This window comes from Pagrus pagrus (genome assembly GCF_965226575.1).
Source record: "Pagrus pagrus genome assembly, chromosome: 16".
NCBI lineage: Eukaryota > Metazoa > Chordata > Actinopteri > Spariformes > Sparidae > Pagrus > Pagrus pagrus.
The window spans coordinates 11,463,888-11,489,096 of record NC_140200.1 but is presented as its reverse complement, the minus strand read 5'-3'; the positions used below and the strand labels follow the sequence as shown (position 1 = coordinate 11,489,096).

The following is a 25,209-nucleotide window of genomic DNA, read 5'->3' as shown; positions in this document are numbered from 1 at the left end:
CATCGCTGTCTGGATGGCAAGAAATCAGTTAAAAGGCTGGAAGGCTGTGAGATGCTGCGTTGTCTTCCTGATGTGCATGTCACCAAGGCAACCAAGAAGAATTAGACCACATACCAATAGCGCTGAATAGAAATGTTCTCCAGCGATGAATAATTGGTATTTCTGTCACAGACACAAAACTAGAGAGGGAAACAATGCCTCCAGTCCATTATTTCTCTTTGGGCTGCCTCATATTTTATTTTTTAAGGTAATGGCAGTCATCTTTGCATTTTGCAATCAAAGAGAGACACACACACATCTATTTGAACACATGAAGACCACAATAAATAAACATGGATCGTAAAAATCTTATGCCTCCTCTCTGGATATTCACTCCATTTCTTCTCTCCATTTTTCTTTCTTTCCCCGTCTGCTGGTCAATGCTGAGTGACAGTGAGTGACTGTACACTTAATCTTAGTCATTAGAAAAGGGCAAGTAGAGTCGTCTCACACACTTTTACAGCGGCACATTACACCATGAAATAGCCCTCAAGGAGCATTCACACTTGTCAGTAAAAGCCACAGCAACCTTGTTGCCACTTTTCAGTTCATTCATGCTATATCTCTCCCTCATCATTTCAGAGAGGGAGGAGGGTTTTTTGGCACCGGCCTGGTGTAGGGCGGTTGTCAGCCGTCGGTTAACATGAGGAGGACATTAATAAGACAGATAGGGAAGGCTTGTAGCATAGCTTAGCTGTATTTGTTGGGCATTTGCTGTACACTGAAGCATCCTGCAGGAAGAACCTGAGAGACAAAATACAGTACTTTCAGTATTTCAGTATTTTCACTGTGTGTTCACACGTATGAAAATTGTTCTCTCACTCTGAGTGTTCAAAGATTAGATTTAGATTAGATTGTGAAAGACATGAGCATGAACATGGACACTGTCATTTCACCCAATATTCACCCTCAGTGTTCAGGTGTTTCAAGAAATGACCCAGCCATTATTAAGAAAAAGAAAGTGTATATTTGTGACCAGCTTTTAAAGATTTCAGGCTTCACAATAGGCTTTTAAACTGTGAGTCACAGACAGAGTGGGGAAGTCAGAAAGCGTGGAAGCAGGATTAACACAGAGTTGGTTTTGGTTTTATCGTTGGATTTCTTAATAGAAAGAAAAACGGTGAAAAAGCGTCAAATTGTCTCGCTGAATAGCTACATTATTTAAACTGACTCACATTAGATAAAACCTGAAAATGAGTTTTTCATATTTAACTCACACACACACACACACACACACACAGTACATAATATTCTCTCGTCTGACACGCCTCTATTGGCAGGCGCTGGGGGATTTGTTTTTGTCATTGCCATTATCCTTGAAGAAGCCTTTCCTATATCCCCTCAAATCTCCCAGTGGTAGAAATAAAGACCAGACAAGTGCTGCTCTCACCAGCCTCTCTTTATGTCATGTGTGTTATAGTCACTGCATACGTGCATATTTAAGTTCCTGGCAGGGGAAGGCTTTTCAGATGCAGAACATGCCTTTTAAATTATCCATTATAATGACACTGTTAAGGTTGCATTCCTTCCCATATCTCTCCCTTTCTCTTTCCTCCATAGGAGATGGGAAAGTGGGTCTTTTTTTAGCTTTTGTGGAAGTCTCCATGGGCGGAAGAAATGCTTCTGGGTCAGAGAGGGAGAGCGAGACAGAGAGAGGAGTAGATAGAGAGCCTCAGTGTGCAAAAATGACAGAGGAAGTCTGGGCCAACACGGATGCCAAGCCATGTGTGTGTTTCCTGGCATGTAGTGAATAACTGAATGAAGCTGGCAGACAGGTATTAGCTCAGCAAAGGGGAGCGCGTTTTCTTCATTTATGTTTTCACCTCTAAAGAAGCCCCTTTCATGTGTGCGTGTGCACATAAAAGGGTGAATGAAACAAAGTGACAGAGCGAGACGAGTGCAGTCGGGCCAAACTGTCTGATCTCGCAGCGAGCATCTACAGTAAACACACTGGCGACTCATTCTCTCTTTGATTACCGCTGTATTTATTATGTTTTACTGTGCTAAGTCTGATGTCAACAAAAAGCTAAGTAAGTAATATAACTGGCAATGGAGCACAAGAAAACAGTGGACAGAATTTGAAACAGAAGTTGATATTTCATCCTGTAAAAACTTATCACTTGCAGCGATAAAATCAACAGCTAATGACTGAAGTCATGCCAGAACAAGCAAAAATGTTTCAGTAACAGTGCTCATTATCTGTCCAAGCTCTTCATAATCAGACGGGCACTGGCTTTCAAAAACTTTTTTTATTTTCAAATATGCCATGCCTGCCAGGCCAATAAGTGCAGTAATTTAATGCAATAATTTAAATGTCAAATCACCTCACCAAAATGCATCAGCCCACATCACAGCCAACCAACAATTAGTGTTTTAATTATAGCACTACCTCAGTCAGCATAATTTGTAAAGCTAACAAGGTGTCCTTGACCTTATGCATCTCATCATTTGGTCACAAGTAATGAGGGAAAAAAATAGGAGCGAATGAGGAACTGATTGCTAGTTAAGCATTATTTAATGAGTAACTCCTAATCCAATTTCATAGAGCAGTTAATAATAAAGTATTGATTAGTTAGTTAAGACACAGGTGAGGAACGACTCAGAAATGCAAGTTAAGCGGAGACTTGTTAGCTTGTCAGCTACTAATGAAGTGATGATTGAGTCGTTGGCAGCAGCAGTTAGCAGTTTTTTGGGGGGGCGATTTGCTTTCCCCCTATTTGTTTGAATGAATTTGACAGGTATTCAATTCTTACATATTGCACCTTTAACTCACTCAGATGTTCATGAACTAATCATTACCTAATGATTCATTAAACTAGGATCTCCAGGTCTGTTCTAGTAAATAATCAATATCTACTTAATAATCCTCCATTAGGAATTATTACTTATTAACAATTAATCAATTATCAAGTCATACTTGATTTGTTCCTCACTACTTTATGAATTAAGTAATCGTTAGCCTATCGTTAGCTACTCTAAAATTGGATCAGTAGTTACTCGTTTACTAATGGTTAATGCGCAGTTAGTTACTCATTCGTTCCTCATTTATAACCCTGTAACTACTGAAAATTGCGTGTCCCTTATTGTAAAGTGTTACCCATCATTATTTTGCGCTTGGCTCAGCAAACCGCATAAGATTCGGCAGTGATGTTTTTCTTTTCACCACATCTCATTCGTGGAGATGATCATACAACAACCACCACAGAGGCAGGCAAAAAACTCTAAACTTCAAGTAGACATGCAGGGAGTTTTAAATCTGAGAGCTTTTGTCTAACCGGCTCTTCAGACAAGGGCCAGGTGTGGCTGCGTGCTCGACCCACTTTATCCCTGACCTGCAGACTCTACTCTGCATCACTTCAGCACATCGACACTTTACACCCACTCGGTGCTGCTGTTGTCAGTCAGAGGGGCTCTTGTCTTTCTCTCTGCGTGATGTCAATCATGGTTTTGCCAATCAGCTGCCTCTGTGACTCTGTGCCTGCACAAACGCAGCATTTATTCCGTGCATACACTCTGATATAGACACACGCTCCCGACATAGATTATCCACTTCATTCCAATCAAGGAGACATTGATGTCCGTCTTGTTTTATTCGAGTGCATTTCGAAGCGATATTAGATGATAAACAGATTCTGGTTAGAGAGCATGAAGCAGGCAGCACAGGAAATGTATTGATATGACCTTAGTTCATTTTAAAGAGCAGAAACGGTTGTATGAGTAAGCAGGAAGTTCATTGGTGAGCAGATTAGGATGGTGAGTCAGTTCTGCAGCAGGTTGGTTAAGGACTGATAGGAGTAGACCTTCTCACTAAGAGCAGAAATGAATGTATGACAGAGCAGGAAGCTGGCAGATTGGGAGAGTAGGTTGGTGGAAGATAGATAGAAGTAGACTTTCTTTGGCTGTGAAGTGCTGATGATTTGTTCACAGATTAAAGCAGAGTGTCCAACTTGAGAGTGAAACCTGGAGAAAGGGAAAAGACAGAGAGACGGAGACAAAGAGAGACAGGTATGGTAGAGGCTGAGCGAAAAGGGGAGAAGATGAAGCTAAGCATGGTTGGGAATAGGTTGTGACAGTTAATCATCACTGTCCTGGTGAAAACTCAAGTTTGTAGGACACTGTAAATCTACTAACATACTAAGAGTGTATTACAAAGAACATGAAAATAGTATACTTTCTATGAGTACACTAAATTACCACTATACATTTTTGCAATTTAGTATACTTTTTAAAAGTACGCAGAAGTACAACTCTAAATAAATGAACATTAAAGTGCACCGTTTGAAAAATCTACTAAAATATATCTATAATGAAGTGAAATTAAAGTATATTTCAAGAAAGCATACTAACAGTGTATAACAAAGGACTTGAAAATAGTATACTTTCTATAAATACACAAATTAATATATAATATATAATAAATTAATAAGTATTTTCAATTTAGAATAATTAATAAAATAAGTAAGTATATACTTACAACAAAGTGCACTTTTTAGAAGTACACTAAAATACAACTTGAAGTATGAACTGATTGTTTTTAGTACATTGAAGTTGAACTTAATATTTTGAAGTACACTTCCATACATTTTAAATGTATTTTTAATGAAGCACAAAAAGCAAAAATTATACTTGCATACTTAGTTTTCTATACCTTAAATATAATAGAGTATACAATTTTTTCACTAGGGTTTATAATCTATGTTTGTGTAAACTAGACAAGGAACTGAGGTTCAGTAGAGCTAGTGTGACACTGTTATTAGCATAACAGCACATCAAACAACACATTTCCACCAACATGGAACTGGTGTCGTTCCTTCTAGCACCACATTTTTAACTTTTCGGAGCAATTCTACCTGAAATAAATTGGTTCCTTGACACTGAAGCATGAACTGGCATGTCATGTTAAACAGGTTGAAATGCAATGCCCACTGTTGATGACACATCCTTGATCACAATGGTTTCGCCGGTTGAAATGACGGGCTTTCTCACTCCCAATTTGTTGGGAAAAGTGGAATTTAAAAGCTTCACTAATTCTTATTTTTGTATCAACACTCGATAAGAATGACTATATAAAAAGTGAAAGGTGCCGCTTATGTTACTAACCAACCTCATTTCCAGCCACAGTTGTTTTCAAGAAAAAAGCAAGGTTTAAAGAGCAAGATATTTCCCTCTGGGGTTGGTAGATACCAAAACAGAAGCAGAAACAAAATAATGGACCAGAGACGCGACTTCAGATGCATGCTAATGCTGCTCTGTCCGCTAGATGTGTAAACAGTCATTAAAATGTTGATGTTGTGTTTAAAGGTTGGTCTGCCCTCAATTGGCCAAAAATGACACAGGTTTAACAAAGCAGCTTAATGCCTAAAACAATCCAAATGTAGATCAGTAAAAGACCCATTTGGAATGTAATGGTGCTGACAAATAAAGTCACTGTTGATATATGTGTTAAATCAGATAAAATGCACTTACGTGTTGTTTTGGAAGGCAATGAAAAATTATAAAAAGGGACAACATTTGATACTGTGCAGCATTGTGCAACCAAGTGCTGTCCTTCTGCCTCAACATCACTTATTATCATGACTTCAGTCAAACATGAGGTGCATTGTCACCCTTTTTACCTTGTTTAACAGGAGACAGTGTAATCAGACATCTGTCGCATTGGTAATATCCCCTTTAAGTGCTTGCATTTAACGTAATGGACTAAACTTATTTTAAGCCTTGGAGGCCTTTAAAGGGAAATGTAGGAAATTAACTTTAATAAACAGTCAAGCACAGAATTTGGCATGTGACAGTTCTGTGGCGAACAGACCCTGCTAAAATGTATTAGCACATCAAGCCACAACATTTCTTTTTCAAAAGGTTCTTTGAAGATGTGATGACGTTTTTGCTGGAAGAGTTTAAGACGTAAGTCAAAAATTAGTCTCAGCACAGGGAGGAATCATTCTGATGTCCGTCAGAAAAAAAACAGCTACGGATGAATGTGATGCACATTATGAGGGCAGTCACACGACTACTGTAGTAGAGGGAGGTTATTTCCAATTAAACTGCATTGGGGAGACCGGGAAGTTGACTTTATCTTGGTCTAGCTATATTTATCACTGTGAGGGAACAGTGTGTGCTACATAAAGTGGAGTGCACTTGATGCAGTGAAATGGCCACAGATTCCTCGCCTGTTATTTGACCACAGAGAGCAATACGCACAATGACTCACGGGAGGTGGCTGCCCATATTGTTACACATCCACCACCACGGTTGCTTTTAGTGAACTTTGACCAGTGCTTGCAGCCGCCATGTTTTTTTTGTTTGTTTTCTTTGCTGAAGCAATTTATAGATTATGTCTCTTGAGATCTTTGAAAAGATAACAAAAAAGAAATATATATAAGCAGTTTGACCTTTGAAAGTCTGTACTGTAAGTTAAGAAAATGCTATAAAAACAATACATCATCAATTTACTGTAAACCAGTTGCATGACACACTTGCAGCAGCTGGGTGCAGTTATCACAACTGGAAATCTAGAGTAGAGGCGTTTCTAACTTAAAGAGACAGTTCACCCCAAAATAATAAAAAAAACTAGATGGCACTTGTACATTTCAGAATCTCAATGGTAATGTCTTTTTCCAGAAATCATGACCTGGTTAAGAAAATAGTTCCTCGTCTGTGGACTATCTCAAGTAACCGGGTCATGACTTCTGGGAGAGATGTTTTTCAAATGTATTTTTTTGACACTCTACAGGTAAAAAAAAAAATATATATTTTAGATTTTGAGTGAACTCTCCCTTCAAGAACAAGTTCTCTACCTCACGATTTGCCACAAATTCAATGTCTGCCATACCTTTTCTAAAAATCACTGCAACAGGAAAACTGTAGGATTTGGGTGCACTTCACCGTAGTGACTCAGCTGTCTGCCTCTCTGTGCCTGTCCATGTTTTACAGTAAAGAGTCACTCAGTCAGTGATGATGCAGATACCTGTATTCATGGTCTGTTGAGTATAAGGGTATCAACGGCGGCACAGAAAGCTCTCATCAATGCATCTGAAAACGTGGCGTCTTCGACATTTTGTGCTGTGGAGCACTCCAAGTTGCTTGCGAAACTGAAATTTACCTATCTTTTTGATATTTGTAAATTGCGGCGTTGACCTTTCAAGGGACGCCAAAATACTCAAAAGACAATATTCTGCAAAAGTGCTGCAGAAAAATGTCCGCAAGTTCTTCCAAGGTGACGTCCTTCCTGCTGCAGCTGAGAGAGCCATGTTAGATAGTCTCAAAGAGCAGCGAACAAAAAAGTTAATGAATCATAAACTGGATTTTCAAAGCCATTGTGTGCATGTTCTGTGTGCTGATAAGAAATGCACAGAATCCATAAAAATATCTGGCAGTGAGTGTGTGTTTTTAACTAAATTCTCCCCGAGGCAAACACCATTAAACTCTCTCGCAGTTAAACTGAGCGTTACAGTAAGTCTTTGAATCCTGACTGAATTCCCACCTACTCACTTATATAAAGAAATTTGCCATGAAATCATTTATGCAGCTTTGAAAGCCAGATATACATCCACTGTGCGCTGTCTTTTGTTATCGTCCCCTTCCTGCCTGTTTCCCCACATCACGCCTGGTTTCTGAATGGCAGCGCGGAGTGAACCCACCTACCCATTTGCCCGCCTGCTCGCTCTCTTGCAATTAGCGGCGTTCGTCCTCTCTCTCTCTCCCTCTAATGCTGCTTGAATGCCGTTATTACTAAACATCATTTGCATAAGCTGCTTTTCCACATGCAACGCTCATTTCTGCCCCTGTCTTACATACACACCACTTTTGGTCCGGGTCCCATTTTGAATGCATGTTTCTTGTTTACTTCCTACTTGTTTCCTGACAAAATGGACACTGTGTCAGGGAATGTGGATGTTCTGCCTCTGTGATGGCTTGGCACAAGTCATTAGCAGGGTATGACTGTCTCTTTTGAGACCGCGCCGAGGTGCAAAGCAAGCTGTGAACCCATATTGTGTGTGCCACATGCACTTCTGCATCTGGCTGTCCTATTTGGTTTTCTGCAACAAGGGGAGGGGGGGACGCAGGTTTTGCTCTGATTTTGAATAAATGAAACGTTTAGGGCACCAGAGAGAGAGAGAGAGAGAGGAGTTGTGGCGCGACACATTTAGCTGCCTTTTTCCTGTCATCTGTAAGGCTTTCATCTCCTACCCATCTCAGGAAGGAGGGTGCGGAGGATGTGGAATTCTGCCTATTGACTTCTTCTTGCGAGTAATTTGGCGAATAGCGGGGCATGAGCAAAGAGAGAGCTCATCTCTGGCAACAGAACGGGCAACGGCGCCAAAATAAATGAGCATCTTTCTCATCCAGGATTGTGGATGTACAAGGGGTTAAGATTGAATTTTTGTCTCTGGGCTTTCATAAATTCATCTGAAGCAAATGTTAGAAAATATATTTATGAAAAGTGTTTGGATAACAAGATCAGGGAGATCTATGCCTGCAGAGAATGATATCCATTTAGCAACTTGATGGTTATGATCACTTTAGAGATAAACACCGGTTCAGCTTGGAGAAAAAAAAAGGGCTGATTTTCTTACTGAAAATTAGCCTAAAGTAAGTGTCAGGTTTGTGTGTCTGCACCCTCCTTGCCAAGCTCTCTTCCCAGAAACATCTTTCTTTGTTTGAGCATAACAGCGACTGCTACATTAGTTATGAATGTAAGGACTCAGAGGCTGTGGAGGCCGGTGGAGGGGCAAAAAAAATAAGCAGAAGAGAAGCGACGTGGAGCGTCGAGCCTCCGTCTTTCCTCCTCTGTGACATGATCCTGTCCTCTCGACCCTCCTGCGCTAAAGCAATCTAACATGTAAGTTTAGCGAGAGTTTACTGGGCCACGTCATGCAGGATTCCAGTTCAGTTTAATTTTTGTTAGCGGGGCAGGATTTACTGTTCCGCTTGAATAAAAAAGGCTTGTGTGCTGCTTGTGCTACAGTCGCCATGGAGATTTTGTTTGGGCTCATGGCAGAGTTGGTGCGATCGTCTCACTGCAGATCTGTCATTCAGTCTGTCAGCAGGTCTCCGAACACAATGGTGCCTTCTCGGGAAATATGGCTGACATCTGAAAAATCCCAGTAACAGTAACAGAGATTGTAGTTAGAAGATAAAGACACGCTGTCTACGCTCATTCAGTAATGGAGCCCCGCTTGCGTTTACTCGTGTTATGGCTCGGGACAGTATATCCGAGTTGAGTCGGGATTCGTGATTGCATCTGTTTGTTTTTCTAGTGAGCATCGGTGAGCACAATGAGCTGCATCTGAATATTCATAACACGCCTCTGATGTTAATTGAAAGCAGCCACACATTGTCAAGGACATCTCTCTCTTTCCAATTGATGCCCTGTGTTCCCTCGTGCGAGGGGATGGGTGAATGACATTGGAGCGATCAAAAATAGCACACTGGCTTTGCATCTGGACATAGCTGTCACGTCCTGATTCGCAGGAGCCGAAGTGCTTTCTCGTGCAGACAGCTAAACATCAGACCAAAGTGTGCGGCTGGTACGTGTTTGCACAAAGAGGACGGTGCGTGAAGGCGCATGAACCACAAGTACTGAAAACACCACAAGTAGGTCAGGAGCTGCAGCAACAGAATGGTGCTGAAACAATAACGATTAAAGGTGCGATATGTAAGAATTTTGGTTTAAAGTGTAATAAAACATCATAAAACAAATAAACAGAATGTGAAGAAATAAAGGTTTTGACATTAAATGTGTTGTGTCGCAGAAATCCACTGAAATTAGCGGCTAGCCATCTAGCTCTGGCCTGCCCTCTTTCAAAATACCACTCTGAGCACAGTTCACACTGCTAGCTGCATGGCTAATTAAGCTAACTAACTAACGGCAGTTACAGTTAGCAGCAGTTGGCAGTTACTCTGGTGATATGCTGCCCCCCTGGGTGTATGAATTTGAGAGTTGGTCAATTCTTACATATTGCACCTTTAAGAGAAAATTAACCAACAGTAATTTTGATCAATTGTTGTCAGTTGTTGCTTTTTTATGCTTTGTATCATTGTTAATCAACCAAACCAACTATTTAAAGACATCATCTTGTGGTCAAATCAAAGTAGGAACATTTATCCACGGAAGAGCGAGTACTTCCTCCAGCCACCTCTGCATACAAAAACTAGGGGGCATCCGCCTTGTTAAAAATTAACAAATCACCTTCACTGACTGATTCTTTGGAAAACATACTTGTCAGTATTATTTTGATATGAAAGGAACTTGTACGTTCTCCTCTATGAAACAGAAAAATGGGTCTCGAAGCTGCTACTATTACAAGAATCAAGAGCAATGAAAGAAACAAAATATTGGAGGCCTGGAGCAGCAGTGTGCCAACCAACCTTACGTAACGGTTTTACATTAAATTGACCGACTGATAATAAGATCTTGTCATCCATCATTCACTGCCACCGCTGGTATTGGATTCAGAGATTTGTCATGGGGTTTAGTAGTGAATTGACGTCCCCTGGTAGCAAAAGGCAAAAAAGGATTTTCTCCCAGCAGTGTTCCCTGTCAATGTGGAGGAGACTGATCTCCCAACTCAAAATGGGGCATGATGAATAAGTAAAAGCAGCTTGGATGGGCTTTTAAAGGCACCCGGGGTCCTCTGTGTCACCACAAGAGAGTCTTGCCGGTTGCCGCCAGCTTGCTAACAAGCCGCCATCGCCACTTCTGTTCGAAACTCCGCAGAGTCGCAGATTTAAGGGAAATGGAGGAGAATGGGAGGTTAGGGACAGGGAGATGAAGGCAGAGAGAGTTTTAGAGATAGAGCATTAGCGTCACAGCGTCTGTATGCATGAACATTTCTTTTACTGCCAAAGCAGTTTGGAATTAATTAAGAATGTTGTGGGATCACGGAGATAAATGTAGAACAGAAAACAAAAAGAGTCCCTGTTGTGAAGTGAAAGAGAGCAGTGTTGGAATACAGCTAAATACAATAGTGTTTTTTTTTGCAGTTCTTTATTTTTATTCTTCTTTGTGCTTCCACTACGCTACCTTTCCGAGGGTTTACTGCTGTCAGTCGACATACCAAAATCAGCTTCAAGCTTGGTCGTAACTCCTCCTTACATGTTCTAATGGTAGTCAGAGCCATGTGTGCAAATCCAATGTCCAATTCTCCTTCGTTAACTTTTTGCATTCTTGAGTAAAAGCTACTCGAGTGAAGCTTTTTTTGTTGCGTGTGTTGTTGTCGCCTGTTTCGTTTCCTGGTATCGAGGCCTTTGTAAGCCAATAACTGCTGCCACTGATCTAACAGCTTTCACTGGTTAGTTGGACGACTGTCGTGTGGTTAACTGCCATATTTGACACCTTCAGAATTCTCACAAAACCCATTTTGTAACACAACTCTTCCTCCAGAAACACAAAGTCTTTATTTAATTACTGACAGATTATTGATATCCGATATTTCTTCATTTAAGTCCACATTTAAATCTAATAAGTACATGTAAGTAGCACAAAAACAATAACAATAACAACACAGTTTTTGGACAGGGACGGGAAAGGTTAAAATGCTGCTTACACCCTGATACATCATTACAAATAACATACGCATTATATATGGTGGCCCCTTGAGGGTCAAAACACAACAACATCTCCTAAGACACAACAGCATTTCAGATAACGCAACAACATTTCAGAAAACAGAGCTTTGGAAAACGCAACATTTAAGATTTGCAGAACATTGTTGTGCTCTCCAAAGCGTTGTTGTGTTGCCGTGTTTTCTAGCATGTTATTTTGTTTTGACCCTAAGAAGCACCATCATTATGAGTACTTTTCTTTTGATACTGAAGCACATATTCCTGCCAACAGTGCTTTCTTCCAATGAACTTCTTCCACTACTAAAATGAGATAGCTAAACCACGAGGAAAAAGGAAAAGAAAGACAAGTGAAGTGTGCGTGTGTGTGTGTGTGTCAAACAGCAAGATCAAAAGACCGACAGCAAGATCTTTTACTTTTAAGAATAATGTAATTCTCTTAATTGGAGCGCTTGACATTCTGGTGGTCTGTGAATGACAGACAGATTAAAAGTTTTTCCATTAACTACCTGAACTTTTATTTTAACACTCGCATAGAGCAATTAGGAAACTCTCGACTCCCATATCCTCCCCTTCCCTTTTTTTAAAAGTAACTCTTCCCATTCATCCTCCAGGGGAAACAGCGCATGTGATTAAATCTCTGCCCTGCCAATTAATTCATGACTTCATAAATATACAAATGTGCTATCAAACTGGAACTAGATCATCCGGGAGAGTCGGGGGAGCTCTCGGTCTATTCGCTCTTGTGTACTACTCTATAAATTATCCAGCTGTTGACGCGCTGCGCTCCTCTAAACAATGCCACACATCATCAAGTCCCAGTAAATCATCAAAATACACACATCCCATTATTAAGCATATGGCATTTAAGGGATGGCATGCTGCTGACTTTAGTTGGGGGGAGATAAATACTGACTTAAATGATTCGTCAAATGTGTTTGGGAAGTTGAGGGTAAAAGAGAAATGACATTTAATTTATACTCTCAAGATTTGCCTCAGTTGTGGGTTTTGCTTACGCAATAAATGTGTTGTTAAATTGTGGCCCTGTTTGTGGACGTGCATACGATGCGTTCACAGGTCGGACTCATGGTATGTTGACTGCAGGGGCCATGTTGTTGAACAGTAAATAAATGACGTGTTTCTTTTGTCTGTTCAAATGCTTTAAACAATCTGAGTTTACTTTTCTGGACAATTGACCTCTTTAAGCATGACAACTATCTCTCCTGTCTTTTGTCAGAGGTGGCAGAGTAGAATAAGCTCATATGAAAGGCTTTTGTTAATTTTGTAAAGCACTGGTAAATAAAACTTCTGATATCTATTTTGTGTTTAAGACGTGAGGATTGTTGGATTGTTGGACACATGGTGTTTTCATTTTGACATTGTTCCTTATTTTGATATTGTTGCAGATGAATCTCAGCCTTCTGAAGTAAATAATCAAAACAAATGTTAATAATTATTTTCAAATTATGTTCCCTTTTATATCTCAGACCTCCTTCCTTCACTGTACTCAGTGCAACAACTACAAAGCTCTAAACACACTTGAACAGTGTTGACTCCTTAATCTGCCTGAGCAGGTGTTCCTCGGCTACATCTAACTCAGGTTATGCAATAATGTGCCTTTCAAATATGCAGCGCCGAGCCCCGGAACTATTGAGGTGACATTAAATCAGATTTTGTCCCGTTAGGCGTCACTCTGATGGCCCGGCAGTTTTGATGAGCTGTTTGGAGTTGTGCCAGACGGGCACGGTGATCCTGAGAGAGGGGAGCGAGAAGAGAGAATGTCGTTTTACTTCATCACAAACTCCACTGTGAGAAAACAGCCAAGCATGTCTTCAGTGCCTTGTGCATTATTCATGCAGAGTGTTGAACAGCCCTTCTCCACTCTGTCTCTCCCTCTTTATTTAAAAACCAATCTGTTTTCTGCTGTTCTGTTGGAACAAATATGAACGCTCAAATTGTTTTGAATAGACCATATTAAATGCTGTCACCCTGTCAGGTAAGGTACGTTTATGATGAGCACCTGAAAGACGCATGCGGACAAATCTATAGAGTGGTGTAAGTGTGTGTGTGTGTGTGTGTGTGTGTGTGTGTGTGTGTGTGTGTGTGTGTGTGTGTGTCTGTACCACATGCACTGTAAGAGAGAGAGGGAGGGACAGAGACAGTATTCACTTGGAGTAAATGAAGGAAATGTGACTAGGACTAATGAACTTCACGTGTTTCTGGCTCTAACTCAGTTAGGACGATGACTCAGTTGAGTAGTTTGTTATTGAATATGCAGTAAAAACACAGCAAACAGGCGGATATCCTTAACCAAAGAATAAGACACAGGTTATGTTGCTGTCTAGGCCATGCTGCTGTAATTTTCCCTGTTTCTATTAACCAACAGTGTTCCTATCTGTATTATTTAACGTATCTTGGCCTCCCTTACACCTTCTTTCAACACCATTAACACTGGATATACCTTTGTAAACCTTATACATTTACTGCATCACAGTACTTTATTATTAGCCTTAAAAATCTGCACATTTCTATTAAGTCTCTTGTGTTTCCTATGCATTTGTGCAAAGATGCAAGGAAGTATTTTCTTCGCTGCTTCCCACCGGCCCAAACAGAGCCAACTGGCTCTGATTGTGGGAATACACAGGAGGAGGTCAAAATGACCAAAGATAGGACTAATGTACAGCCAAATGTAAAGCCAAAGCGCTATCAAAGAACTGATTTGCTTATCATTTTTTAATAGCATGTAGTAGGAATGCAGTGCTGTGTTACAGGGGAGTGTCAGTTGTGGGGCCTTAATTTCAGAACATGGGCATCCTCAACCCACTGACATTAGCCAGCAGTATGGATATTAATACATCGCATGAATTATTTTTGAAATACGTTACAGTTTTAGTTTGTAAAAACATTTAAAAAGTAACTAAAATTATCTACAGAATGTGAAGAAAAAACAGCTCTGTTGTTACCCACAGTATGTATAGTGTTGAAGAGATATCTACTGAAGTTAGCATGCTAACCAGCTAGCCCTGGGCCTCAAAACATCTTTCTCCCAGCAATCCAAAGCTCATGCGCTAATGGTGTAAACACAAACACTCCCAACGTAGTTAGCTAGCTGCAGCACTAACTGAACTAACAAGCTAACAGTAGCTACGGTCATGGATGAATAAACAATGCAGTTAGCAGCAGTTAGCAGTTACCTCGGTTGATATGCTGCCCCATCAACAGGTGGCCAACTGCTACATATTGCACCAATAGGTTTCACGCTGAGTATTACAGTAACGGTAGGAAGGTATGGAGGCCTTTTGTATTGTCATAGGATTTGTTAAAAGTAAGAAAAATAAAAATCAACTCCAGCCTTATCCTTTTGCACTTATTAAATTATTAAATTTAATAAGTGCAAATTAATTAAATTTTGCCTTATTAAATTGCACCTCCCAGTGCGTATATTGTCTTTGGTACTTGCCATAGAGTTGATTCGAGTAGTTTTTGAGGCAGAGTGGTCTGTTTGCTTACCTTTAGACACACACCTTTAATCACTTCTGGACTGGATTTTCCATATTGGCTGTCCCCTGCTGCCAAATTCATGCAGGTATCCATATGTCTCTTAGTCTCAGAATCACATTGGTTTCTATAGTTTTCACCTTACATTCTCACAATGTGGTTGAATGACTCCTTTTTCTTGACTGACGGTAATTGAGGACATAAAGGTCAGAAAATTTGACCTGCACACGCACGCACAGGAACACGCACATGTCCTTATCCATCACCCAGAACATCCCATGTGTGCACGGTAATTGGTTCCATGGTGAGTCATACCTAATTGGTGTGTAGCTGTCAATAGGACAGGTATTTCAAGGCAGTAGCCCGGAGCCCAGATTAAAGATTTAGAGACACAAAGTAAAACACAGCAGTGCGGTTGAGATTTAGAGAAAGAGCAGAGCTCAGAGCGGTGCTGTTTATCGCTTAATTCGTTTTTCACTATCCTCTTCACCGGCGCCTTCCATTACTCTCAGAGCCCACTGGCCAGCTGCGTGTTCAAATTAGCTTGGTAGGGTAGAAATGGTCGCACAGAGGGTTACACAAGCAAACAAAAAAGCGGGCTGAAGGGATTGTGTAAAGCCTACAATTACAGTTGAGGCACTATTGTTGAGATTTCCATCCTCTTAAATTGAGGATTGCTGCAGTGGACTTGAGATAAGCCTCCAAACAGCGCTGCCACGCTAATTTAAGATTGTACAAGAGCAGAGGCTGTAGTCTACCTATACTTGCCGTGGAGGAACATTAATTAAATGAAAACAACACCTAGAGTTTGTGCTTTCGGCATCGATGTTAATGGTTGTTTGAGAGGCACGTTCCTATTAGTCTCGCTCTGAACGGAAACATACACAACATGAGATTCAGCCCACAGCTGCTCCTCTTCAGCGTTGCCTTCCTGTGTTACTGCTGTCTATATGCTTGCTGCTCTTGACGTCCAAATGGTGTTTACTTGGTTCTGTTTGTACGCTGTACTTCCTCTCCTTAAGAAAATGTCACGTGAAATTTGTCTTTTCAAATGTCAAAATCACAATTTCACGCATGAATTGGGTATTTTCATGTGCGATTGTTTTGGGTTTTTCACGTCACATGTGATCTGGGTTTGTTCACATACAAATAAAAGTAATTTGTGATTGGCTTTTTCTCACATGTGCAGTAGACATGGAAATAAAATGAGGCACTCACTTGAAATTTGCAATCGGCTATTTTGCACATGCAAACTACATTTTTAACATGAAACTAGAAAAATGTCCACAAGTAAAGTTTTCATTTTCACATGTGATGTGGCTATTTTTGTGTGTACAACAGATTTTACTCATCTGAAAACAAAACATGGCTTCTTTTCTCCACTTCTTAATCAGCTGACTCTGGGTGTTTCCCCGTTCAATTAAACCGACCACATTCTGCCACGATCAAATCAACCAATTATGTCGTTGCTGTCAAACTTTAAATCTGTTCTCCTTTCTGCTGTTCTCAGCTGTCGTTGCAGTGCAAAATTGTTGCGACCCTCCTCCACCCCATTCACCTGCAGCTCATCCAGTGCCCAGGTCGAGCTCAGCAGAGTCCGCCTCATCTCATCCAGATCTTCAGCCATCATCTTCATCCCATCACCACCACCATCTCCTGCTCACGACTTCACCTTCCCTCTTAGAATATACTGGACGTGAACGATAGGGCCTTGACTTATAATTTTCATTCAATGTGCACATGGCAGCAAATATTTTTTCATCCAATACTAAGTCTCTGCTGATTGAAATAATGTCACATTCAATTCACAATGAATGGAAATTTCCATTGCAAACATTCATATGTGAAACAACACATGGCACATGAATTCGTGTGAAACTCTACATGTGCAAACTAAAATTTTAGCATGTGAAAAGAAAATTATGTCTACGAAACATTTTGTTGATAGGTGGAAAAAGCCTTTGACCCTATCAACAAACATATCAATCATATGTGATTGGCTATCTTTCACATGTGGAAACGATCCATTTTCCGAGTCCAAGCGGTCTCTGGCTCTAGGGTTATCACATGAGCATTTCTGAGGCTTTTGTGATCTTTTAACAAGAAATTGCTGAGCTGATATTGGTGCCTTTGGTCACCTCCGAGACAAGATTCACTGCTAAAAGCGTTGGAGATTCAATCAGTGACAATGGTGATTAAGTATAGTCAGTTCAGTTTGAAGATTTGGTACATTTACTGAACACTTCTGCTTCCCTGTTCCCTCATGATAAGACAGAAAATCCTATTCTATATACTGTATATTATGTAAAATGAAATTACTGTCGCGTCGGTGATGCCACTCTTGAGAATAGGTTTATGGCATTTCAATCTGAGTCAGCCGTTAAGTGTAAATTACAGAATACAACAATCCAATATAAAAGACTATCAGTATCATTAACGTCTCGCAGTGCCTCTCACTTTAAATTATGACAATATTTAATTCTTGCTCATATCATTTCACAATCTTTTACTGTTCCCCCTGCAATCATTAGAATATATCCTCTTCTTCTCTCTCTTTCTCCTCCAGTGATGGATGGGCAGACCGCTACGAAGTCGTGGAGGGTTATGAGCAGGAAGCAGAGGGAGGAATCACCATGAAGCTGCAGTCGGAGGTGGTCAAGACCTTCGATGACTACTACCTGAAGCTGCGTCTGGACAAAAACACAAGGAACCCGTGGTTCTCTGAGTTCTGGCAGTACCGCTTTCAGTGCCGCCTGCCGGGCCACCCACAGGAGAACAAGAACTACAAGAAAGTCTGCACCGGTGGGTGACTCCAGAGAGTTTTATATTCTTATTGCTTAAAAATAGGAGAAATCGATAGATATTGTTCTCAAGCATCGTCAGTAAGAGTACAGGGTTAAATCTGAGTGCAAAACTCATGAATAATACAAACTCTGTTGTTTTTCTCTGTTTTCCTCCCTGAATATTCTCTCCCTTTGCTCTCAAAAGGTGATCATGGTAAATTGTGTTTTGTGCTTGCATTTAAGTCACAATTCAAATTGACTCACAATCCAATTAAAAATGAAAATGTCCTCAAATGAACACAACCATCACAATGACATTAAAGCAATTTGCTCAGCATGCTTTTAATCAAATGATAAATAAAAATCAATTAGTGCTTTGTGATGACCGGCCTCAGAGTAGTACAGTCATAGTTGCTTTTGTACTTCTCTGTTCATCACACTTTTATAAACCTCTTTTATTCCAAAGACCTTCAAGGTGGTAAGTGCATTTTTCTAGCCACTGCTATGGTGATGACTTTTGTCAGAACTGCATCTGCACTCTTTGAGCATTTGACTCATCCAAGACAGGAAGAGTTTGACTGATGTTTTCTTAAACACAACGCCCGCTGCAACGTCTTAAAACTGCAATTCGGGCCAGTGGTGAGCGGTGTATCAGGCTCTCGGCCAGCGTGAGGATTGCATCAGTCAAACTCTGATGTGGAGCACTGGGCTTGTTTATATTGTATGAGGAATAAAAATAAAATGACCTTACACTTTGAACAACTGCACAAAGGAATGGCACAAACTGTTCACCCAAACTGCCGAAGCACCTGATAAAGATGTTGCTTTATTGATATTGCACCTTTTTCTTTTCTACTGTATGTGCATGTTGACATCAAAGACATGAATATGAATATTTTAAATGCACTGTCTAATGAGGCAAAAAGAAATGAGGATTCACTCGTAAAGACTGGTAGGAATATCTTCACATAAATTAAACATTTTCTACTTTTATTTGAAATCTCCCATCCTCCAAAACATTAAAGGAGAACTATTAAGGATTTGTTTTTTTCCTTTCCTCCTGTGTTTTATATCGGTTCTTGTGCATGTAAAAGAACTTGAAAGTTAAAACGTCAACACCAACAGAAGCTCCTCTCTCCCACAGACAACACTGCTCCTGAAACGCCTTGTCAGTAGTCCCGCCTTTAATTATGTGACTCTGTGACTTCACACTATGTCACCATGTCACACCTAAGCATAATTTATGCCTAGCGGCTAGTTTGGCACGTAAGATTTGATTTAGCACAGCTGCTCCGTTGTTTTTTGTGTTGCTGGGTCAGGTGTGTGTGAGCTGACCAATCAGAGCAGACTGGGTATTCAGGAGGAGGGGCCTTAAAGAGACAGGAGCTAAAACAGAGTGCTGCAGCACTGGACTGTATGAGAAAACAGATGTGTTTTTGAGCATTAGAGCATGTAAACCTATCGGAATTCAAAATAAAATTATGAACCTGAAAATGAGCATAATATGTCTCCTTTAAGGTTTGACTGAGGGACAGTGCTTTTAGATAGCTCACTGTGAAATACAACATGGTGTCTGCAGCCGTGGGATTTTCCCTGACAATGGTTGCTACTCACATCTGTTTTCTATTTAGTTTTTGGACATCATGTTGTGATTCCCTTGTATGCTAATATATCTTTGCTGCAAAATAGGGCTCTGTTTGCAATATACTCCCGACATCTGGTTCAAATTACATTGTGCATTGTGGAAAATTCCTACAGTGTGACTGGATGTTGTCAGCACACAAAACACCAGACAAACAAGAACGTTTCCTACACATTTTCATCCTTTTTATACCCTGTTTTTTCCCCCCCTCCAACAGGAAATGAGAGTCTGCATGAAAACTATGTTCAGGATAGTAAAATGGGCTTTGTCATCAATGCCATCTATGCCATGGCTCATGGCCTCCATGATATGCACAAGGAGTTGTGCCCAGGGCAGACGGGGCTCTGTGAGGCCATGGACCCTATCGATGGCAGCAAGTTGCTGGACTACCTGCTGAAAACGTCCTTCAGAGGAGTCTCAGGAGAGGAGATTTATTTTGATGAAAACGGAGACACCCCGGGAAGGTAAGAAGACGAGGAGGGTGGTGAGAAGGAAATGGAGATGTGGTAATGATCTATGAATTTCTCCCATCTAACACTGTCCCACTCATTAGTACGCATGCACACATGCGTGCACCAATCTTGAGCACAAAAGGGTGTAATTAGTTTGGACTGGAACAGATTCAGAGGACTGTCGGCTGTGGCAACCACTTTCATCTCCCCCCAGTCCAGCAGACAGCATTTGACAGTCAGAAAACACAGCCGTGTCATTCCTCCGTCAACTAGAGGTCAGGTGGAGCACATCCTGGTTCAGTGTAGAAATGAGGCCACAGTGTGCACTGGCATGAGCTCTTGATGTCACACTAACAGGGTTGTAAGCTGTTTAAGTGACTCTGGATAAGAAAAAAGGTTTGCTAAGCTGTTGAGTCGTTATCATTAAATTACCTGTCACTCTCCCCCCTCCATCTATGTCTCCCTCTTCCTCTCCCTTTCTCTGTCTGTGATCTTTACCTCTCCTCCGTTCTCCTCTCTAGTGAAATTTGATTCCTTTTTCTCACTAAACAAGCTCGTCCACGTTCATTATGGTCCTCGTTCCTCCCTCTGTCCATCCAGGTATGACATCATGAATCTACAGGGTGTGGGTGATGGTCGCTATGACTACCTAAACGTGGGCTCCTGGTCAGAGGGCATCCTAAGCATCGATGACTACAAGCTATGGCTGAACAGCAGCGACATGGTCCGCTCGGTCTGCAGTGAGCCCTGCTCCAAAGGACAGATCAAGGTAGGCATTCAAATCCTCCTTGGAGCAAATTTTTCATTGTTAAGTGAACTCCAACAGGGTTCATTTAGTCTGAAAATCTGAAGTCTTAAAAATCTATAGTCATTAACGGTGGAGACTTTGCTGTGCGACTCTGGGGGAACGGTCCGAAACGATCTTTAAGTGTTAATTCAACACTGTGCCGGTGTTTATGAGTAAACACCAGCAGATCTAATTTAACACTGATTCTGCTCTAAGTAGCTCATTTTGTACTGCAACAAGCAGGCAGACACATGCAATGAGTTTCACAAGGTACCTCTTTATCAGTGCTAAGGTTGTAACACAAGTGGGATACTTTTGCTCTTAGTGTAAAAAAGGTCTCATAACAAGACTAAGGATGTTTTTGCAACTGCCCACTACACTCTACCAGTTAACGCAGTACATAATGTAGAGTATATTGCTTTTCATAGTTTTATGATTTATTTTGCAGTACACCAGGCCATGCTTCGCCAGGCTTTCCAGTTTTGGAAAATAGGAGTAAACTATAGCACAGCTGATGACAAACTACCGCTACTGCATCGTCCGATGCTCTAAAGAAGGAGATATAGCCTAAATGTGGGTTTTCGTTATTTTACCCAAGATGAATATTGACTTGGGAGACAGATAACGCCTATCTGACAACTGGAAGTAACTGTTGCTTTACTATACTATAATGTAAGTTGGAGCGTGATCTCCTGGTATTTCTGTTGTTTTGGAAGCGTTATCCTGGTGATTATTCTTCAATCAAGCGGTGTCCCATTTCAAAAAGACTTTCTGAGTGGTAGTATTTTTATTCATGCTGGTTTTGTCATCTAGTTAATCTTTCCGCCTTGGCGACAGCTGAATAGCTTGTATAGGTGGCAGTATCGAATGCAGCCTAAGGAGTCTACCATGGTAGCAACTCTCTGAGACTAATCACAATTGGGCTTTGAGCTAAATGCTAACATTAGCATGCTAACATGCTCACAATGACAATACTAAAAAGCTGATGTTTATGATGTTCATCCGAAAGGCTTCTTTGGTTATAAACCCCCTGGCCATCATCACCATCAACAACCCACATGATGGCAGAGGTGTCACATGAGATCTCAATGGCTCTCCAGGGGTTTACCCCACAGGGTTTAAAATTTCCAGGGACTCCACACCAGTCCATTAAAACTGAAGAGACCTTTGTTTAGCTCTTAAATTTACAATGATCTGGAGGACAGAGTACCTCCATTCATTCATTCATTCATTCATTCATTCATTCATTCATTCATCCATTCATTCACAGACATACCTCAGTTGTTATCAATCTTCTCAGCTAACTCTTGGCAAGAAATTGGATAAGCATATTTCCCAAAGTTATATTAAAATAATCCTGTTTGGGATGTGTACAAAATTGTAGAAAATCCTGATGACTATGGCATCACTAAAGTTTAGGAGACACTACGTGTTTTTGTATTATTACCAACATTTTATGGCAATCCACCCAAAAGTACAGATAACTGGGTTTGGACTAAAGTGTTAGACCAACTGAACCAACAGCAGAAGCATCCGCTGCTGTATCACCAGACTACAGTGCAGCTTCTTCAATTGTGAGGCTCCTGATCTCCTCCTCAACATTTCACCATGAATAGTTGACTTCTGTGACTGGATTATTATCTATTAATTAGTCTGTACAGTTTTTTTTCTGCGTGTGTGTGTGTTTGCATGTAGCTTAGGGAACAACAGTACGAACAGAAATTACATTATACAAGCTTGTATTGCATACTGACAGTTAAATTCACCTTGAATCCGTAGATCCACACTGTTAGCTAGGCTTAAAATAAGCACAGAGTGTGCAGTCAGTTGCAACAGAGATGGTATTTCCCCTGTGTTCTCAAATAAATTTCCTATACTGGTAACTATGTCACCGCTTGGACATGATGCACCACCGTTGCCATGAATCATGACCCATCCCATTTGTTCTCCTTGGTAATCATCCAGCACATCCTCAGCTGGCAAGTAAACTTTCGGGAGGTTGCTCTGTCCTACATTTTTGGGATCCTGCTTCATCAATTAAATATTACTTGAAAGGACAAAACAATTAACATGCACATCTTCTTCATATTTAAACATGATTGAAAGAGGTTCTGAATGAAAAACACTAAATCCTTGCGCTTTTCAAAAGGACTTCTTAGATTTAAAGTCGAATCGGTCTTAATTATATCACACAGGCGGCCTGTGGAGACGGCTCAGAAGAAGGCCATTTCGGGACAGTAAATAATAAAAACTGGTATTGAGCCCAGTTTGAAGCAATGCCCTGATTTGCTTCATCTGGAACCTACTGTTTTTCGGTCTAGCTATATGCTAAGACGCCCTGAGGGAGGGTGCATCCTCTCTCCTGGCTGCTCACGCTTCCCCCTCGATCTGCTTTGTTTCCTGCCCCACTTATCACCCTGCTTTACATATCACAGTGCTGGTAAGAGCTACCCTGGGAGCAGAATGTAAAAGCAGCTGGCCTTGTTTAATAAACACTATGTCTGGGGCTCAAGAAAAAAATCCAAAAAACTGCACCAACATATCTTCGTCTTTGATATCCCCTTGATGCTGATTACTTATTTAGGCTGCTTTGGGTGTGATGTGCTTCTTGTTGTGGTTTGATTAGTGTTTTGACCGGGTCACTAAGATGTCTGCAACACCTGATTTTTCATGTCATCTCTCTGCGTGCAGGTGATTAGGAAAGGCGAGGTGAGCTGCTGTTGGATCTGCACCACATGCAAGGACAATGAGATTGTCCAGGATGAGTTCACCTGCAAGGCGTGTGATCTGGGATGGTGGCCTGATGATGAACTGGCAGGTAGGAGAGACAAAACCCGACCGTCTTAACTGATCTACCTTTGTTCTGATAAACAATGTTCATCCATATTCCCCTATTTCCTAACCCTTAACTCAAAGGCAGGGAATCGAGTCACATGACTCGACTCGAATCAGACTGTCACAAATTTGAGGACTTGCTCGACTAAGGTTGATAAAAGACTTGACTTGACTTTGACTTGGTATGCATGACTCAAGACAGGTGACTCCAAAGGACTTTTTTGGTTTCTAGATATTGAGAAGTTCCTTTTTTGTTTTTGAAACATGACTGGGTGATCTCTAGTGCAATGTGCGCAAACCTGACAACCAACTGGGACGCGGCAGGCCAACAGGAGCTAACGCACGAGGCAACTATCATCGAGGCTAGTCCAAAAATAATCAAATTTGGATTCAAGGATTGTGTTGTTGATGACAAAGGTATGGAAGGTCTGCAGCTTAATAAATTAACTGGTTTTAGCTGATTTCGGTTGACTTTATTTGTGACTTGCTTGGCCTCTCAATACACTTACTTAGGACTTTTGAGACCTTCTTCAGTCCTAACCTTCACATCATTAAAACGTGAAGGTTAAGACTCGACTTGTTACTTACTCCCACCTCTGCCTTTACCAACCCCCTCATTATTTCACACATTTCACACATTTGCTCCAAGCTAAGCTTCCTTTTGCTTGCTCCTTCTTCAGGACATTTGTATCTTTTAACACCACTCTCACTGAACATTTTGTGCTGTCAAAAATCAACTTCCCCCAAAATGCCTGTTCCTACTTCACACCCTGACACCTCCTTTCGCAGATGCTCTTTATTACCGGGTCCTATGACCATGCCCCACCCCCCTCCCCCCTAAAAATGACACTCCTCACCTCCCTCCTCCCTCACTCTTTGCCTTGTTATGACCCAGTGGTTGTTTTGACAGCGATTTATAGAGTTGAGAGGAGCTCTCAGTTCCCAGGTGTAAAATCCTATTACTGCCATGAGAGGCTTGGGGATACATTTCAGCAGTCTATCGAGGAAGAAATTCTCCCTTCACTCTCATTACATTTCCCTATCTGGAGAATATTAATAGAGAGAGTTGGTATCCTATTCATAGAGTTCGCACGGTCCATATGTTCACTCATTTGCTCATTTAGGACAGGAATACTTAAATTTTTTCTTAAAGGAGACCTATTATACTTTTTCTGTTTTTTCCTTTCCTTAAGTGTCTTATATAGGTTCTTGGTCAAAGTCCACACCAACAGAAGCTCCTCTTTCCCACAGAAAACACTGCTCCTGAAACGCCTCGTCAGTTGTCCCGCCTTTAATTCTGTGACTTTGTGACATCACTCTACATCACCATGTCACACATTTGTGTAATTTATGCCTCGCAGCTAATTTCGTAGGTGAGAATTGATTTAGCACAACAACTCTGGCATTGTTAGCAGTGCTGGCTCAGGCGTGCGCAAGCTGACAAATCAGAGAAGACTGGATATTCAGGGGATACTCAGACTGGATACTCTGCCTGCATTTCAGGCAATGGAGGAATAAAGTGAAAACTGGTGTGTTTTTTGAGCAATAAAGCATGTAAACCTATTCTAGCAGTGCCCCACAATACAGTTATGTACCTGAAAATGAGCATAA

At 41.0% G+C, this 25,209-nt stretch overlaps 2 protein-coding genes across 3 annotated transcripts in view; one reads left to right on the top strand and one right to left on the bottom strand.

Moving 5' to 3' along the window:
• fbxo30b (F-box protein 30b) overlaps positions 1–25,209 on the bottom strand; it is a 49,098-nt gene that overhangs the window by 16,219 nt on the left and 7,670 nt on the right. The window lies entirely within an intron of this gene.
• Positions 1–25,209, top strand: part of grm1a (glutamate receptor, metabotropic 1a) — a 37,339-nt gene that overhangs the window by 5,548 nt on the left and 6,582 nt on the right. For both annotated transcript variants that reach the window (XM_084378244.1, XM_084378245.1), the window contains exons 4-7: positions 17,666–17,901; positions 19,742–19,988; positions 20,577–20,745; positions 23,455–23,581. In XM_084378244.1, the coding sequence (XP_084234370.1) occupies positions 17,666–17,901; positions 19,742–19,988; positions 20,577–20,745; positions 23,455–23,581 (779 nt within the window). The remainder of the gene's footprint in view (positions 1–17,665; positions 17,902–19,741; positions 19,989–20,576; positions 20,746–23,454; positions 23,582–25,209) is intronic.